General features: G+C 41.6%; 2 protein-coding genes and 1 non-coding gene across 5 annotated transcripts; 2 read left to right on the top strand and 1 right to left on the bottom strand.

Annotated features, from left to right (window-relative positions):
- The first annotated feature begins 289 nt into the window (after positions 1-289).
- trnal-cag (transfer RNA leucine (anticodon CAG)) lies at positions 290-372 on the top strand. Its single transcript has one exon. It is a non-coding gene; the product is annotated as a tRNA-Leu (tRNA).
- Positions 373-1,063: 691 nt separating this feature from the next.
- Positions 1,064-7,906, top strand: pllp (plasmolipin). Its single transcript, XM_061823431.1, has 5 exons — positions 1,064-1,140; positions 1,300-1,473; positions 3,995-4,168; positions 5,699-5,815; positions 6,489-7,906. The coding sequence occupies exons 2-5, from the start codon at positions 1,306-1,308 to the stop codon at positions 6,594-6,596; spliced, it is 567 nt and encodes a 188-aa protein (XP_061679415.1). The 5' UTR covers positions 1,064-1,140; positions 1,300-1,305; the 3' UTR covers positions 6,597-7,906.
- On the bottom strand, positions 7,905-15,645 carry arl2bp (ADP-ribosylation factor-like 2 binding protein). 3 transcript variants are annotated; one of them, XM_061823433.1, is made up of 8 exons: positions 15,423-15,645; positions 15,107-15,176; positions 14,963-15,024; positions 14,773-14,879; positions 12,429-12,514; positions 8,846-8,942; positions 8,629-8,745; positions 7,905-8,552 (listed from the first exon to the last, which is right to left on the bottom strand). In XM_061823433.1, the coding sequence occupies exons 1-7, from the start codon at positions 15,439-15,441 to the stop codon at positions 8,647-8,649; spliced, it is 540 nt and encodes a 179-aa protein (XP_061679417.1). In that variant the 5' UTR covers positions 15,442-15,645; the 3' UTR covers positions 7,905-8,552; positions 8,629-8,646. The 3 variants fall into 3 exon arrangements, with proteins under 3 accessions (XP_061679417.1, XP_061679416.1, XP_061679419.1); XM_061823432.1 differs by having other exon boundaries at positions 7,905-8,565; positions 15,423-15,644; XM_061823435.1 differs by lacking the exon at positions 15,423-15,645 and adding an exon at positions 15,261-15,416 and having other exon boundaries at positions 7,905-8,565.
- Between the last annotated feature and the right edge of the window lie 1,419 nt (positions 15,646-17,064).

Here is a 17,064-nt window from a genome sequence, read left to right as displayed (position 1 = left end):
AATTCAGGTTTGAGTTCAACCCAAACCCTACTAAAAATATAATAATAATATAAATTGCTATTAAAAAATGTTAATTCGTTCAAAAATGTTTCAAAATCTAAACACGCCTTTCCGTTGTAGTAGTAGTATTTTCCTAGAGAGGGAGACAAAGGTCAGCTTTTGAAGAAAAAATGTTCACGCTGGTAGTGTGTACCTATCTTTCATCGAGGTACACGTTCGCGGCTCATTTTTCACAATTATTGCTCTGTAACAAACCATTTAAAAAGTTTTATCATATCCTGGTGCACATGTCAGGATGGCCGAGCGGTCTAAGGCGCTGCGTTCAGGTCGCAGTCTCCCCTGGAGGCGTGGGTTCGAATCCCACTTCTGACAGCTGTTTTTTTTTTTTTTTTTTTTTAACTTGAACTTGAAAATTGACTCTCTGGAAGTCCGTGTCTGCGTGCAACACCGTATTGACAAATTGTTAGAGTGGTAAAGAATTCGCAGAACCGATATGACTGTCAACATTGAAAAGTTCCTTTTAACTGCAAATATTGGTCACTGTGTTCCCATGGAAAAAGCAATTTACTATATGTGGCTGTTCATTCAAATTAGTACAAAAATCATAATTACAGATACTAATGGCAGTAATGTAACACTGGAGGAGTACGCATACATATAAACGTGTTATTATTGGTGTTGTTAATCAAATATTAGTTAAAAAAATTCCCGTCCTTGTGTTTGTTTTGCACCTTTAACCAGCTCAGCATCCAAAGTGAATGGATTCTTTCATGACCTTGTGGTAGCTTCTATAAACTAAAACCTGTTTAGCTAATGTCTACATAATCCTGCTCAATCCAGGGTGTACTCCACCAAAGTCGCTCTGGGTCAGATGGGATCGGCCCAAACTTCCCTGTGACCCAATGAACATTTTATTGACAATGCACTCACGGATTGTTTATCCTATTTGGCCGTTGAGGGGCGTAGAAAATTGCTTTGTATTTTGCCGCCGATGGCCTGTTCTCTTCCCAGTTTTCAAATATTAACAGGTGTCGAAGCCTCGGGGGCTCACGTGGGAGGAGTCACGGAAGTAGGAGTCAGTGGCAGACAGCAGGAGGATGACATTGTACGTGCAAGTGTGTGTGCTTAACTCAGACACAGGTACACGATATCGGATCTTGGAATTTTCACTGGAAATCCTCATATATGCTTTTTTGTCCGTGTATTTGGCTTTTAGTCTCTTGGGCTTCTTTTTACTTTTTCCACTGGAGACCTCTTTTTTGTTGTTGTTGTTGTTTTTTGTTTTTGTAAACTATCCAGCCAATCATGGCAGACTTCCCGTCCAAGGTAACCACGGAGACTGGCACTACCCCAAACTCCCAGAGCAATCAGCAGGGGGGCAACAGCCTCAGGGGGCTGGCAGCTAATGTGACCACGAGGATGGACATGTCTTTTATCAAGAGCAACCCCTCTGTCCTCATGATGGCCCAAATAGTGAGTGCTTTGGATGGTTCACATCATCCTTTGTTTTCCTGTTTTTGGGGGTCAAAAGTTGGAGTGGGGGGGATTGAAATTTGATGTGACAAAGCAACATTTTACAGTGGCAATCGATCATTCGGGATGCCAGAAAAACAGCCAAAGAAAAACCACCAAAAAAAAAAGAGCAAACCCTTCGAAACGTCCTTGAGTAAAACGACAGTCCATCTTTTGGGATTAAAAAAAAAAAAGATAAGGGAAAGCGCAAAACGTGTAGACTATGAAGATCGCTGGATTGATCTCTCATGAGTTACGATGACGTCGTCTGATCTCGGGGACATTCGTCTTTTAAAGGCTCGACGGTACATTTATTTGTCCGCTCAAGTTAATGGAAAAGCCACATGATGTCACGTCACCAAAAGGAGATAAGATAACAGAGGGATGCTATAAAGTCATAAAATGTTTCCTGGTGTGGGACCAATTGGAATGTGTGTCAACAGAGAGCAGAAAAGCCAAGTAACATCAGATTAAGCATTAAATTAGCTGTTATGAATTGTGCAATAGGGTTTTTAGTCACGCATATGTACATGATGTGGAGCAGCAGCAAAACGTTGTGTAGCTCAGTGGAATATATTTTACACGAGAAATATCTCACAGGTGACTTCATTCGCCACCAATCAAAGTGGATCCTCTCATTCCCTTTAAATCCTGTGTAATGACCATGTCAACAGAGAAGTGCGGCGATCATAAATTGAGATCAACTTTCCGCCACCAAATTTTCACTCCGCCGCAACGTCCATCTTGAGGCAGGCGGCTCCAGCATTTGGGCAAAGGCACGGCGGGAGAATCGGTCTTTCGAATGCTGGATCTCACCGTCATAAATAAATGAACAAAGATACATTCATTTGAGCAAATAATCATTTTCACACCGTTTATGTGAAACGTGATCATTTCCTGCTGCTCTTCAAATCACCCTGATTGCTGTAAATGTTTGGAGAGTGGACATGTGACCCGCTGTTTGTTTAATCACCTCCCAACACAAGAACTGGGTGTGTGGGCCATGTTTAAAGTACAGGCTGTGGAGGACGTGACTGTCAAACATTTATCATTTATGAGCAGCCACCCTTTATCAGCTCTGGCTGAAGTCATGTCGGACTCATTAGGATTCTGCGAGCTGTTTGGGGCTTTTAGACCTGATCCAATCAACCCGGTCACGCGCTTGCCGTATAAATCATTCACTTGTCCTGGTGTTTTATGCGATCGTATTTGGAACTAAATACCAACAGCCAAAAATTTGCCTATTATAAAAATAATAGTGCGCCATTTTTGCTTGACACTGTTAAGAGACTTGTCAATTTAACAATACAGTGTCAGAAATGCACTGCATCAGACTGAAGAGGTATTTCTAATCATTTTCTTACCTCATAAGAAGGCTAAAAAATATTGTGGTACGCGCAAGGCCATCTCAATAATTCAGAATATTTTACAGTGCATTTCACTGACTACTGAAGTTCAATTTTAAAAAAGTACAATTTACAATAGATGGAAAAGGCCAATTCATTTTTTATATGTAATATAATTCCTTGAGGCTGCACGGTGCCTCAGCTGGCAAAGCGTTGGCCTCACAGTTCTGAGGTCCCAGGGTCAATCGCAGACCCGCCTGTGTGGAGTTTGCATGTTCTCACCGTGCCTGCGAGGATTTTCTCCGGCCACTCCGGTTTCCTCCCACATCCCAAAAACATGCAACATTAATTAGGCGCTCAATTGCCCCTAGGTGTGATTGTGAGTGCGGCTGTTTGTCTCCATCTGCCCTGCGATTGGCTGGTAACCAGTTCAGGGTGTGCCCGCCTCCTGCCCGTTGACGGCACGGATAGGCTCCACCACTCCCCGCGACCCTCGTGAGGATAAGCGGCAAAGAAAATGGATGGATGGATGGATAATTCCTTGATATGGTGACTGTGGGTTTTATTGAGCTCTAACCTGGAACTATCAAAATAAAAATGAAAAAAAATGTTTTGCTGTGAGTGAATCTAATACAACAGAAGTATCACTCTTTGTATGGAAAGACCTTTCCCACAATATTCATGTACCTTTGAGAAGGTGTATGACACCAAGTTAAGTCATATTTTGCGTGGGATCTGAAATTTTGTTTTTCTACCCAGAGATGATAGTTTTACGCTGACAATACACTAAAGATGGCTTTCTGTCAAAGATTTGCTGACTTTATCTCCATCTGTGCTTTTGGTGGAGTACGTAATCGCTTTATATGCGGCAATCACGCTCCGAATGACCCCTTTAAATGTTAATGAGCCTTGCATTTTTTTTGTTGTTGTCTTCTGCCAATAAGTGATAAATTTTTGCAACTTCCTGGGAGGAATAATATTTTAAAGTCGATGACATAATGAACTCATAAATCTGAAATAGGTATTTATTTGCATAAAATGTACATATTTACAGTCGCTGCACAGCAAATCTAATATAATGTGAAGATGAGATGTCGCATCACTTTTCATCTCTTTTGTGTGTTTTACCCATGTAGACTGGGGGGCTGCTCCACTGGGCGCTGATCGCCAGCTCGCCTTACATGTGGGCGCCGGCCAACGGCTGGGTGCTGTTTGTGGCCGTCACTTTCTGGCTTCTCACCACCGTCCTCTTTTCCATGATACTCTTTGGTGCCCAGAGGAGACTCACCGCTGTGCCCTGGCCGCTCACGGTACGTGAGGGGTGGGGGGCAGAATCAGCAAAGCCACAAAAGACGCCGGAAACTGTAGTTCATCCACAGATCTGCCTTTTCAGAAAATCAGTTTGAGAGGGGTATTTATCTGCATCCATCCATCCATTTTCTTAGCCGCTTATCCTCACAAGGGTCGGGGGAGTGCTGGAGCCTATGCCAACTATCAATGGGCAGGGAGCGGGCTACACCATGAACTGGTAGCCAGCCAATCACAGGGCACAGAGAGACGGAAAACAGCCACACTCACAATCACACCTAGGAGCAATTTAGAGTGTTCAATTGATGTTGCGTGGTTTTTGGATGTCGGAGGAAACCGGAGTGCCTGGGGGAAAAAAAACCCATGCAGGCACAGGGAGAACCTGCAAACGCCACACAGGGAGGGCAGGGATTGAACCCGGGTCTTCAGAACTGTGAGGCCAACGCTTTCCAGCTATGTCACCGTGCTGCCCTATTTATTTGCACATCAGGAAAACTAGTAACAATGCAACAACAATAATTATATATACTACTCTATATACAACCATAATACAATATGCATGCAATCAGATGACATCCAGGGTGTCGTCCGGCTTTCAGCCAAAGTAGCTGGGAGAGACTCCAGCTTCCTGCATCCCCGAGGAGGTTACATTTTGTAGAGAATTGATGGATAGATGTTGGAAGGGATCGAGAAGAAGACCAAAGAAAAGATGGATGGATGTTGTGAAGGAGGACATGAGGACAGTGGGTGTTAGAGAGGAAGACGCACGAGATAGGCTTAGATGGAAAAAGATGGCACGCTGTGGCGACCCCTAACGGGACAAGCCGAAAGAAGAAGATGAAGAAGAAGACGTTGGAAGTGGCACCTGGAATGTATCATCTCCAAAAGTCTATTTGGCTTTTTTTTGTGTGACAAGAGTGTCAGCGATGGTGACGAGGAAGCGCTACAGAACAGGAAGTGGAACTAACAGGACACGGGAACGTCTTGGGCCGATCAGCTTAATTTTCTGTATTTTTTAGTCCGTCCTGTTGTAACTCAAGATCAGGAGTATAAACGAGATTTTTAAATGGACTTTTAGACTGACTCAGGTTCATTTTCGTTTGTTCATTTTTTCCGTATAACTCTAATCATGGCTACCATCAACACCTACAGAATCCAAACACATCTCACCAAACAACTAGCTGTTTGTTTCCATTACGTCCTCAAAAGTGTGATTTTTTTTTTTTTTTTTTTTACGTTTAACTTTTCTTCCACAGTTAAAATCTCTTGTTTAGAAAAGCTTCATGAAATCAGTCAGGCCTCATTCTCCCAAAATATTCTCAGTATTGTTCAGTGCAGTTGCACAACCACAATAGTAAACATAACTTAACAATAAATACCTCTCTCACCATGTCTATAAAAACTCAAAATCATTACTGTTGTAAAGGCAGAACATTTTACTCAAGTCTTGTTTTGCATCTCAGATTCGGCAAGTATGCGTAAGGAAATTGTGGGGATGTTACAGCACATGTCTGCGGTGCTTCTTCCGGCAGGTGCTGGTGTACCACGGGGTAGCCACGTTCCTGTACCTGACCGCTTTCCTGGCCAACGCCGCCTCTGTTCAGCACTTCTCCTCCACCTACTTCTTCGGGAATATGGCCGCTGCCGCTGTGAGCGCACCGCCGACACAAGGCCTTCTCATAAATTCAATACGCAGACAAAACTATCGGGATAAACCCCCATATTGCATTCATTGTTGAATCAATCCGGGGTTGCACTCGTCACTTTCTTTATCATTCAAAGACACTTTAGACAATTCTATGCAGCAACTTTGTTGCAAAGAGTTTAGGGAAGGAGCTCATCTGTTGCCAGTGCACAAAACAAGGAAGGTCTGTAAAAGTGTGGTCGGGTGAGATGAGTTCACATCATCAAACACAGAAGCGACACTCTCACATTCAAGTGAGAGTCTTCACCACAATCTCTCATTCTTCATGAAAATATAGAGGAATAGTATAAGAATAATGAAAATATGTATTGCATGTACGGGAGCTCAATAAATATACCACGCACTGTATCATTACGTCTGAAAACATAACCTTTACTTCATACAATGAACAACCCTGGCCTCTTTATCATAAACAAAATGTTATCAGTGGCATGTGACAAGTTAAAGGCCCGTTAGCGTGACCTTAAAGCTTACAATCTTTCATACAACAAGGACGTGAACACAAAACACAGCGTGACCGAGGCGACCTTCGTCCAGCGGCTGGAAGAACCGAAGTCACCTCGCGGTTTCACTTCCCGTCAATGTCTCACGGCCGTCTTGTTTCTCTGCCCGTGCAGTTTTTTGCAGCGGTGGTGACGGTGGCCTACGGCGTCAGCGCTTTCTTCTCCTATTTGGACTGGAAGGGAGACGGGGGAAACGCCGCCACCAGCATGGTGCCCACCTAGGAATCAAAGAAAAGCACTAGAAAGACTTGCATCGCTGCCACATCAAGGAGATATGTGATGATTATTGTTGCTGAAGATGGATGTGAATTGAAACACCCGGGCGTTACACTCCGGTGCATCACGTGCACACTGTAGGTCACAAGCCATCAAATTGTTGCGCTTCAAATAGAAAAACATCTGTTGGATAACGCCTACAAATAATCATTTGTCTCTTTTGTGTCGAGGTAATGTCATTAGCACCCATGTTACATTCTAAATCCGACTTTTAAGTTCCATGATCAAAGAAACAGCGTCGTTTTATTTATTTGCAGCTTTATTTCCTGCCATTCTGGGTTTTTACTTTATTCCCCCCACCCCAACTTGTTTTACATTCATACACCCCTTCAGGCTTCTTTCTGTCACATATATTTTCTTTTTTATTTCCTCCTTCTGTCATCTCCAGTACATTATTCTATCACAGAACTGCATTTTTATCGATTCCTTTCTTACCCTAGACCAAACCATTCCATCCTTTGCTTAAAAATTATTTGCTACCATCCTGCGGTACCAATACAGTTTCATAAATCAATCGTTTTATCAAATTCAAATTATTTGCTATGACACTAACTAGTGTATACTGTCGCTACTTCTGGCTGCTTTCTGTACTGTGTGGGACAATTATATGACCCGTTAAATCAGGGATGTCAAACTCAAATACACAGTGGGCCAAAATTTTAAATTGAACAAAGCCAAGGCTGAACAAATGAACCTTTTAACATGGAACCAAACAAGTCCGTAATACTTGTAATACCGGTGGACCAGCTCTAATATTAATTTGAAATTGCCTCACGGGCCAAATATAATTACACGGCCAGAGTTTAACACCTATGCGTTAAATGATTCTTAAGTAACAAAAATGTGAGCATGACCAATGTGAGCAGTTTTTGAACAAACTAACAAATTCAGCAAAATAATTCCCCCCCTGCAATACTACATCGTAAACCTTTTTGAAGCTAATCGTAAAATTGCTCATTCAATTACAAAAAACAATTGGAGATTGGGGGCGGCACAGTTTGTATGTTCTCCCCGTGTCTGTGTGGGTTTCCTGTGGGCACTCTGGTTTCCTCCCACATCCCAAAAACATGCAACATTAATTGGACACTCTAAATTGCCCCTAGGTGTGCTTGTGAATGCGGCTGTTTGTCTCCATGTGCCCTGTGATTGCCTGGCGACCAGTTCAGGGTGTGCCCGCCTCCTGCCCGTTGACAGCAGGGATAGGCTCCAGCACTCCCCGTGACCCTTGTGAGGATAAGCGGCAAAGAAAATAGATGGATTGGAGATTGTAGGCTTTTCTCCTGTTTATTAGAAAATGTGTCACAAGCAATTTACCATTACACAAACTATACAAATCACTATTTACAATTAAAAAGTTACTTTCACAGGCACAACATTGAAGCAAACCAATAAATAATGTAAAAATGTGAGGAATTCTTGTTTAACCACAAACTCAAAATATCTAATTCAAACTTTTTTTTTCTATGTGACTGTACACTTTCATACAGTAGTATTTGCTAGACAAAAACACAAGATTAGTACCAACAGTAGTATTTATGAATCACACACACAAAAAAAAAATCTTCCTGATGTTGTTTTTGAATGAAGATGACTGTAATATATCAAGTCTACTGCCTCCAACATTTGTCATCTTAAAACGGGGTATCGTATCAGGATGTACAGAGAATTAGCGTTGGGGGATAGTTTGTACACAAATACACTTATCCGTTGTCCAGCTGTGGTAGCCCACTGACACATTGGTTAGCACCTCTTCCATAACAGCAGGCAGGTTTCGGTTTGAACGAGTCTCTGAATCTGCGTGGGCTCTGCGTGTTCTCCCTGTGCTTGTGTGGAATCTCAAACTTCCTCCCACGGAAGGTTCACTGAAGACTACATTTCATTGGTGGGAGTGGTTGACTGGTCCTATGTGTCAGACCTGAGGTTTATGAATGCATTTTGAGTTCAACGGACAATGTTTTATACAATATGGCGTACGTACATGTCTTTTGTGAGCGTGTCATTGCAACTGGCTGGATCCAGTGTGGCTGGAGGCTGCAGGGGTTAAAGGTGTGACTACCAGTCCTTGACTCAAGTCCAGACTTCGTCCCTCCTTTCCCTTGAAAATAATCAATGTCATTTAAAAAAAAAAAAAAAAAGCCACAAATTTAAAATAGGTGATGTATGCATTCTTTATGGACATCTTGTCCCCAACTCACCACTTTGTATTGCAGAACCATCTCCTTGAAGGCCACAAAGTCAATAAAGGACAGCAGTATGTCAACAATGTCACCTGACACCTCGTCTTTATGCTCCCTAAAGGTGGAGGAGAAAGAAAGGCATGATGGGAAACACGTGTCATCTAGTGCAGTGATTCATAAAAAGTGTGCCTTGAGCGCTCTTCAGGTGAGGCGTGGGCAGTTATCCAATTTTATGTAATTGTTAAAAAAAAACATTTATTCCAAGAAAGAATGTATCTTTATTCATCTATTTATGCCAGTGAGGCACAATGACAGACAGAACAAAAAAATCTTCTATTAGATGCCAGGAAGTACACACACTAATCTATCCATTTTTGGTGACATTTACTTTTGTTGGTGTGTCGTGGGATTTTTCAATTGTAAAATTTGTGCCTTGGCTCTATAAAGGTTGGAAAAAACTGATCTAGTGGCTAGTTGTGAAACACAATTGGTATCATCAAATGGTGGGTCTCTACTCACAAATCTGGTATTTTTTCCGCTTGACTAATTCCTGAAAAACTGCCCTTAGAGCGGTGGTCCGGGCCGGTACCGGTTTGTGGATTAATTGGTACCAGGCCGCCGAAGAAATAATCAATTAGTTCCATTGTATTCATTATTCAAGTTTGAACAATCTTTTATTTAGAAAAATGACCGGATCCCCTTGGTTACATCTCAGTCACTTCAGCGCCAAAATTTACCCACAAAACCTAGCAAAATGGGTAAAAAAAAAACAACAACACATCTTTGGAAAGTTTCTTTTCAAAGGGGATAAGGCTCGGTGAAGAGACAAAAGAGCCTATAAAAGAAGAGAAAATAAAAGATATAAAAGAGCCAAGAAAAGTTCTTAACAATATCAAAGCACACACCCAACTTTTTGAGCATTTTGGACGTGGAGTGTTTGAATTAACAGAACCGCTGCAAAGTTTTCTCTCAGAAAAGAAGTCGCCACCAGCAGCACATTCATTCTCCCAGCTGGTGCACGATCACCTGTCTTTGCGATCAAAAGAGTTCAAGCGCTACTTCCCAACCAAAAAGGACCCACAAACTCCCAAGGGATGGATCCGTGACCCATTTATCAACAAATGAGGTGAATCCAGCATGTCTGTGCAACAAGAAAAGATCAACTGCCGGAGATTGCAAACGACGGTGGCTTTAAAGGTATTTTCGATACAACCACTCTGCCCATGTTCTGGATTAAAGTCATGGCAGAAAACCCGCAGATCGCCACCAAAGCACTGAAAACCCTGCTGTCATATCCGACATCTGTGTGAAGCAGAATTTTATGGAGTGACAGCAACCAAAACAAAACAACGGAATAAACTGGACATAAGCAAGATGTGGTGTCATTGTCTCCCATTACCCGCAGATGGGACCATCGCATTGCAGAGAAACAAGCTCAGGTGTTAGCGTTATGGTGAGTTCAAATTTTCATGCACTTTAAATTCATTTTTGAGGCGTATCTACTGTATCTTATTTTGAAGGCAGTCAGACCAGTCAGAGCTTGGTCGCCAACAGAGTGAAATGAGGCAGAGGGGAGAAGAAATGGTTCAAACTGACTAATGGCATGTTTAACAAAATTTGAACTGTTGTGTAGCTATGTAAGGAAGATTTTTAAGAAATGTGGTAATTGCAGGTTCATGTTCTTTATTTTTCCACGTGTATTTTTATTTCTTATTTTATTTATTTTGTTATTATTTATGATCCTATTTATTATAGTCAATTTTCAATACGAACGATATTAAATACAAACAATCTAACGTACCGCCCCACGCTTTCCCGGTAAAAATTTTAAAGCATTAACTACTCCGGTCCGTGGTGATAAAAAGCTTGCGGCCCACTGCCTTAGAACACTCTAAGACAGGGTTCATACTCAGTCTGACCAAAAAAATTTAAGGGCTTTTTAGGGGCATTCTTAGGGGCTGACACGAAAAATTTAGGGCCACCGTGGGAAATCAAGAGTAAGGAAAAAAGACTCACCCAATTGTGCCATCAACCATTCCTGGTTCATCAAATGTTCTAGTATCTCAGTACCTGTGACAGTGATCACCTGTCGACCCTTGTGGTAGTTCTCATTGATATGACCATTGTCAACGTCTTCACATAACAGTACACAGAAAAACAGATTCTAACTACAATTGCAACTATATACACAAATGTCTTCTACTGATGTCTGTCTCAGCACCCCTACTCCAGCTCCTTGAGCCTACCCAGTGCCTCCTCTATTTGTTGCTGCGGAGGTGCCAAAGTGGCTCTCTTGTCCTTTGCTCTGCCTCTGAGTGCATTGCCCTCGGCGATAAACCTCAGATTCTTCTTATCTTCTGCCTCCTTAATATGCGTAGATAAGTCAGTCTCTATTCTGGATTTTTTTGCTTTGAGGCAGTAGAGATGAAAAGTGGGCAGCGAGGCCAAATGTAGCCAGGTACGAAGTCTTCCTTTCCCCACAGTGGTAGTTTTTAGCAATGTCACTGTCTGGGAACGTGACTGCAAACACTTTCGAATTATTTTCATAAGATTTGTAACTGTAATGGCTGCAGATCACTTTGAAGTCCACACGATCTCTGCCTTTAACGCGTCCGTCTTCGTGTATTGAACTACGTTCATAAAGCCTGACTTTTGGCTGGTTGAAGTCGATGGCTGGACAACTATAGGTGCGCATGCACTGCTAGTATCACTGCCTGAAGTTGATGCTTCACTATCGTGATATTTTAGAAACAGATTCATACCAACGGAAGATGAGAGAGTCTTCGCCAAATCAGCGTGTCTCCTGAAGTGGAATGAAATTTATTGGATATTTTATACTTGTTTTGACAAGTAAAAAAGTTCCAAGTGGGACGTGCAATATTATTCGGCTCCTTTACTTTTAGTGCAGCAAACTCACTCGACAAGATCAGTGAGAATCTCTGAATGATCCAATGTTGAGTGATGATGATAAATAGATTCCAGCTTTGTGTAATCAAAACATGAAAATTGTATCTCTTTAAGTTTGAAGCCTGAAATGTGGCGAATGATTGAAAAGTTCAAGGGGGCTGAATACTTTCACAAGGCACTGTACAGTACGGCGAAGTAAGGGATAGTTCTCTACTGACAGACTACATCTTTTGTGAGGAGGAGCTGAGTTCACCACGGTTTGTTAGTGGAAGTTACGGAGAGTCCACATCTGCATTCTTAAACTCAATTAAATCAAATCAATGACTCAATCACAACCATTTATTTTAAAGGGAGGTATTAAATTCTTGGTAGGTGTTTACTGTATTTAATGAAACACTTCCAGGACAAGACCATGTTTTGAAGACCCTCAGTATGAGGCTGTGGGTTTAAAAATGAAGACATATTGAAGTAATGTTAATGTCGGATAAGGTCATCTACATTTTCTTGGCCGTGGTGAGCGGCTATGTTTTTTCTTTAATTTGATTGTGATGTGCTTAGTAATAGCATCACTAGCAAGTGGCGCAGAGAAGAGCTGGAAAAATGTGTTGCAAGTGGCCAATCAGTCATGTCTCACCTGTTGAAATTTTGGAAAATTGAGGGGGAAATCGACAGTGAATGTTAAGTCAATGCTTACATGAGATGCTCAATGAAGGTGGACATATTGAAGCCGGGGATCCTCTTGATCAACTGCTGCTCCACATATTTCTCCAATAGCTCCACCTACAAACAAACAACCAATGAGAATACAAAATACAGCTACAGGCTGTCACAGATATCACAGGTGACAGGTAATAGAGCCATCAACGAAGGAAACTGCATAATGGCAACACGTCCTTCGAGTGGGCGAGAGCCTGTTCCATCTAATTTGGGGTGAGAGGCAAAACACATCCTGGACTAATGCCAGAGAGAACCAAGTACAGAAAGTGAAGGTAACAACTCATCTTGACATAACGTCACTATGTAATACATTGCAATGCAATTGACTGAAGTATTTCAAATAGTTAACATTTGTCAGGGATCATTTGCACACACATCCAAAAGGCAATGGCAATTGCCTGGTTTTTGTTGTATACTGAAGAAATTGGGGGTTCAAATCAAAAACATGCATGAGACAAAAATTCAGAATTCCACCTTTCATTTCATGGTATTTACATCTAGCAGTGTTAAACAACTCCATATAGGGCACATTTTGTTTGAAGCCACACACTTCTCAAGTGAGAAAATGTACTCAAGCAAACATGATTTTAATATTTGATGGCACAACCCTCACTTGCAATAACTGACCTGCAACCCATTGACTTTACCAGACAGTTGCATTCCTCATTCAAAATGCTTTTCCAGGCCTTAATTGCAGTCTCTTTCAGTTCTAGTCTGTTTTTAAGTTTCTCCCTTCAGTCTTCTCTTCAGGAGGTAAAATCCATTCTCTATTGGGTTAAGGTCTGGTGACTGACTTGGCCAGTGTAAGAGCTTCCTCCTTTGTTGTGTTGGCAGTGTTTTGGGTCATTGTCTTGTTGCATTAGTTTGGATGCGTTTTGCTTTATCCATCCATCCATTTTCTTTGCCGCTTATCTGCACGAGGGTCGCAGGGAGTGCTGGAGCCTATCCCAGCTGTCAACGGCCAGGAGGCAGGGTACACCCTGAACTAGTTGCCAGCCAATGGGAGGGCACATAGAGACAAACAGCCGCACTCACATGCACACCTCAGGGCAATTTCAGATTGATGTTGCATGTTTTTGGGATGTGGGAGGAAACTGGAGTGCCTGGAAAAAAACCATGCAGGCATGGGGAGAACATGCAAACTCCACACAGGCGGGTCCAGGTTTTTAGCCGGGACCTCAGAACTGTGAGGTCAACGCTTTACCAGGTGAGCCACTCTGCTGCCTGTTTTGCTTTAAAATGCCAGATTTTTTTTTTATAGACTTCAGAATTAATTCTGCTGCTAAAATCATGAGTTAAATCATCAATAAAGCTGGTGAGCCTGGTGCAGAAGCAGCCATGAAAGCCCAACCCACCATGTTACACATCTGGCATGAAGTCTGGTCTGCTTGAGAGCACACCAGTTTTGGAGAAGAAAAAAAACAAGTCACTTTTGACACAAATTAAATTATTCATCTGATGATGGTGATGCTAAAATTTGAATTTTGATTACAGCAGTTGAAATCCATATTAATAAGGGGAAATCATTTTCAAGAAATGACACATCCGCAGGCAGCACAATAGAGCAACTGGTTAGACCTTTGGGCTCACAGTTCTGAGGTCCCGGGTTCAATCCCAGATCCGCCCGTGTGGAGTTTGCATGTTCTCCCTGTGCCTGCATGGGTTTTTTCCAGGCACTCCGGTTTCCTCCCACATCCCAAAAACATGCAACATTAATTGGATGCTCTAGATTGCCCATAGGTGTGATTGTGAGGGCAACTGTTGTGTTTCATGTGTCCTACGATTGGCTGGCAACCAGTTCAGGGTGTACCGCGCCTCCTGCCCGTTGACAGCTGGGATAGGCTCCAGCACTCCCACGACCCTTGTGATGATAAGTGGCTCAGAAAATAGATGGATGGATACGGTCGCATGTCTTGTCCTGGATGAGTAGTACAGCCTTCAATCACATGACGAACCATTTTGCAAATAGGCAAAAATGTAATTTAAAAGGCAAAAAAACTGTCTGAGCAGGATCATTCAAGGCAAATCTAATAATAGAGACGTTAGCCAATAATCCATGTGACGTGGACTTAAACAACACAGAATAGTGCATTGAGTTTTAAGCTTGTCCAGACTTATTTTTTATAAAGTTATTCCCTAGACTAGTCATAAGCCAATCGTACATACTGACAAACAAGCGTTCACAATTACAAACAATTTAAGTCTTCAGACTTGTTTTTTGGATGTAGGATTGAGGGAAGACACACAGAAGAACAAGGGAGAAGGAAAATTCAACCCCCAAACCACAAAATTATGCGACAGATGTGCTAACCTCCACTCACATATTCATTGAAAATGGGTGTGTAGCTGAGCTTGTTCTCATCAGTGTTGTCGAACTCTTGGTAGTGTCTCTCCATGAAGTTCTGCTGTAGTAACTGGAAAGCCTCCTCTGAAAGACAGGGGACACATTTTTCGTTCTCAGAAAAAGGCTGGACGGTACCGAATAGGAGCAATGTAATGTGATCATCTCACCCATTATGATGTCCTCTATGCAACCAATAACAGAATCGAATGCAGTGTCAGCAGCTGAGGAACTGAAAGCAGACCGAAAAAAACGAAAGACATGAGACAATGGGACATGCTTCAGTGTTAAATTGCTTGCCGATTTCAACCCACCTGGAGATAGCGAAGGTTTCGTCCTCCATGTCCACCATGTCCACAATGTTTTCGCTGCAGCCCTGCACACCTGCGGCGGGGAGAAGGTGTGAGGCGACGTCCGCTTTAAAATGTAAACATCTTTACTTCGTCACAGCTATATTTTATTACACACCTTATAAGTTTAGCTCTATACTCAACGACCACGTCAGATAGCCGGCTAGCGTAGCTCGGGCTAGCTAACACGTGAGTCAATACAAAGTTCCAATTGTCGCCATTTTTAAATGCCTACTAGTATTAAATTTAAGATCGACTGAGTGAATATTTTCCCACTTACTCCGTCCCCGAATGTCCATGTTTAGGCGTGAATGTGGACTCGTAAAATAGTGAACGTCTTGCTGTTACCAAGGAAACGACCACCCGGTGCTGCTTTTCGTCGTGTCCGACGGCATCAAGGGTGAGCTAAATTCATTCCTGTCACACACGCTTCACAAATCATGTTGCTTTCGCGATTTCTCGGAATAACCGATAGAATTAAATAAATGAAAAAAGAAAATGGAACGGAACGTTTCAGACATTTGTCTCAATGGCGTTGGTGGTTCTTAAACACCAGTCACAATATTCAATATGAGCGATACACGTATAGACAAGAAGTCCGATTGCAGTGGATCTTTTAGTCAATGTTACAATTACAACTGTCATTAAAGTTAAAGTTAAAGTAATTTCCAAATAGCAGCTGTTTCAGTTTCAGTTTTCAGATTGGAGTCTTCCCATCTTTATTTAAGACAGACATCTTTTACATTAAAACAATCTCACAGGACTGAACAAAATCTAAAAGACCCCAAAACTACTGCGTTCATACACAGCACCGGACTAGTACAGGTACTCAGAAATTTATTTATGTAACCACAGGTTGATTCAGGGTCGCAAACCTTTTTGACAGTGAGCTACTTGTTATTGTTTAATACGAAGGGCTACCAGAAGAAATGACGAATCATATTAATGGTTTCTTACAAGAATTATATGGATATAAATGTATTATTTTAATAATAATACTACTACTACAAATTATTATTATTATTATTGTTATTATCCATCCATTTTCTGAGCTGCTTATCCTCACAAGGGTCACAGGAGGTAGGGTACACCCTGATCTGGTTGCCAGGAAATCCCAGGGCAGATGGAGACAGACAACAGTCGCACTCACAATCACGCCTAAGTGCAATTTTTGTTATTATTATTATTATTATTTATAGTAGTAGTTGTATCATCATCATCATTTGGGAAAAAAAGATTCTCTTGAGTTAGATTTTTATTCTGATTCAAAAATTGCAGTCAGTTTTTTTTCCTAGTAGATGCATTTTTTTTTTACACAGATATTCCAGATATGAAAAATTCCACTGATTAGCTGTAGTAGTAAGACCTGCCAGCTGAATATGATTGGAGTCATCCACAACTGCATGACTTGTTTGCCCAGTCACAATCCAGACAGTGCAATGAGAAGAGTGTGCAGCTCCCGATAGGTCAGTACAATTTGATATCTCCAAACTGAAAGATAGCATGGTAAAAATTAAGAGGATTACCTGATCAAAAGGAGGCACCACAATGAGGAGCATCATTCTCGGCTAGAATTAGAACAATTAGACTACAACAACATAAAACTTTCAAAACTCCCATTTATTTTCACAAGTAAATGTTTCAAGAACCCAATAATCACATCCACCTTCACGGCATGGTGGAAAAGTCTTGAAACTATGACATCTCAATTAGCTCCCAGTATCCTCTGCCAAATATAGCACAATCCAGATTTTGAAATTAACAACATATCCCATTACTTTAGCATATGGGAACATATTGCTATTTACCGCCTACAACTATTTAACAATAATACTTCTATGACACATAATTAACTTCCAAGAATTTCAAATAGGAGGGAACTTACTTCTACACAATTAATTAAATGCAGCAATTAAAACACA

This window comes from Syngnathoides biaculeatus, chromosome 6, assembly GCF_019802595.1.
Source record: "Syngnathoides biaculeatus isolate LvHL_M chromosome 6, ASM1980259v1, whole genome shotgun sequence".
NCBI lineage: Eukaryota > Metazoa > Chordata > Actinopteri > Syngnathiformes > Syngnathidae > Syngnathoides > Syngnathoides biaculeatus.
This window is presented reverse-complemented; position numbering and strand designations above follow the sequence as displayed.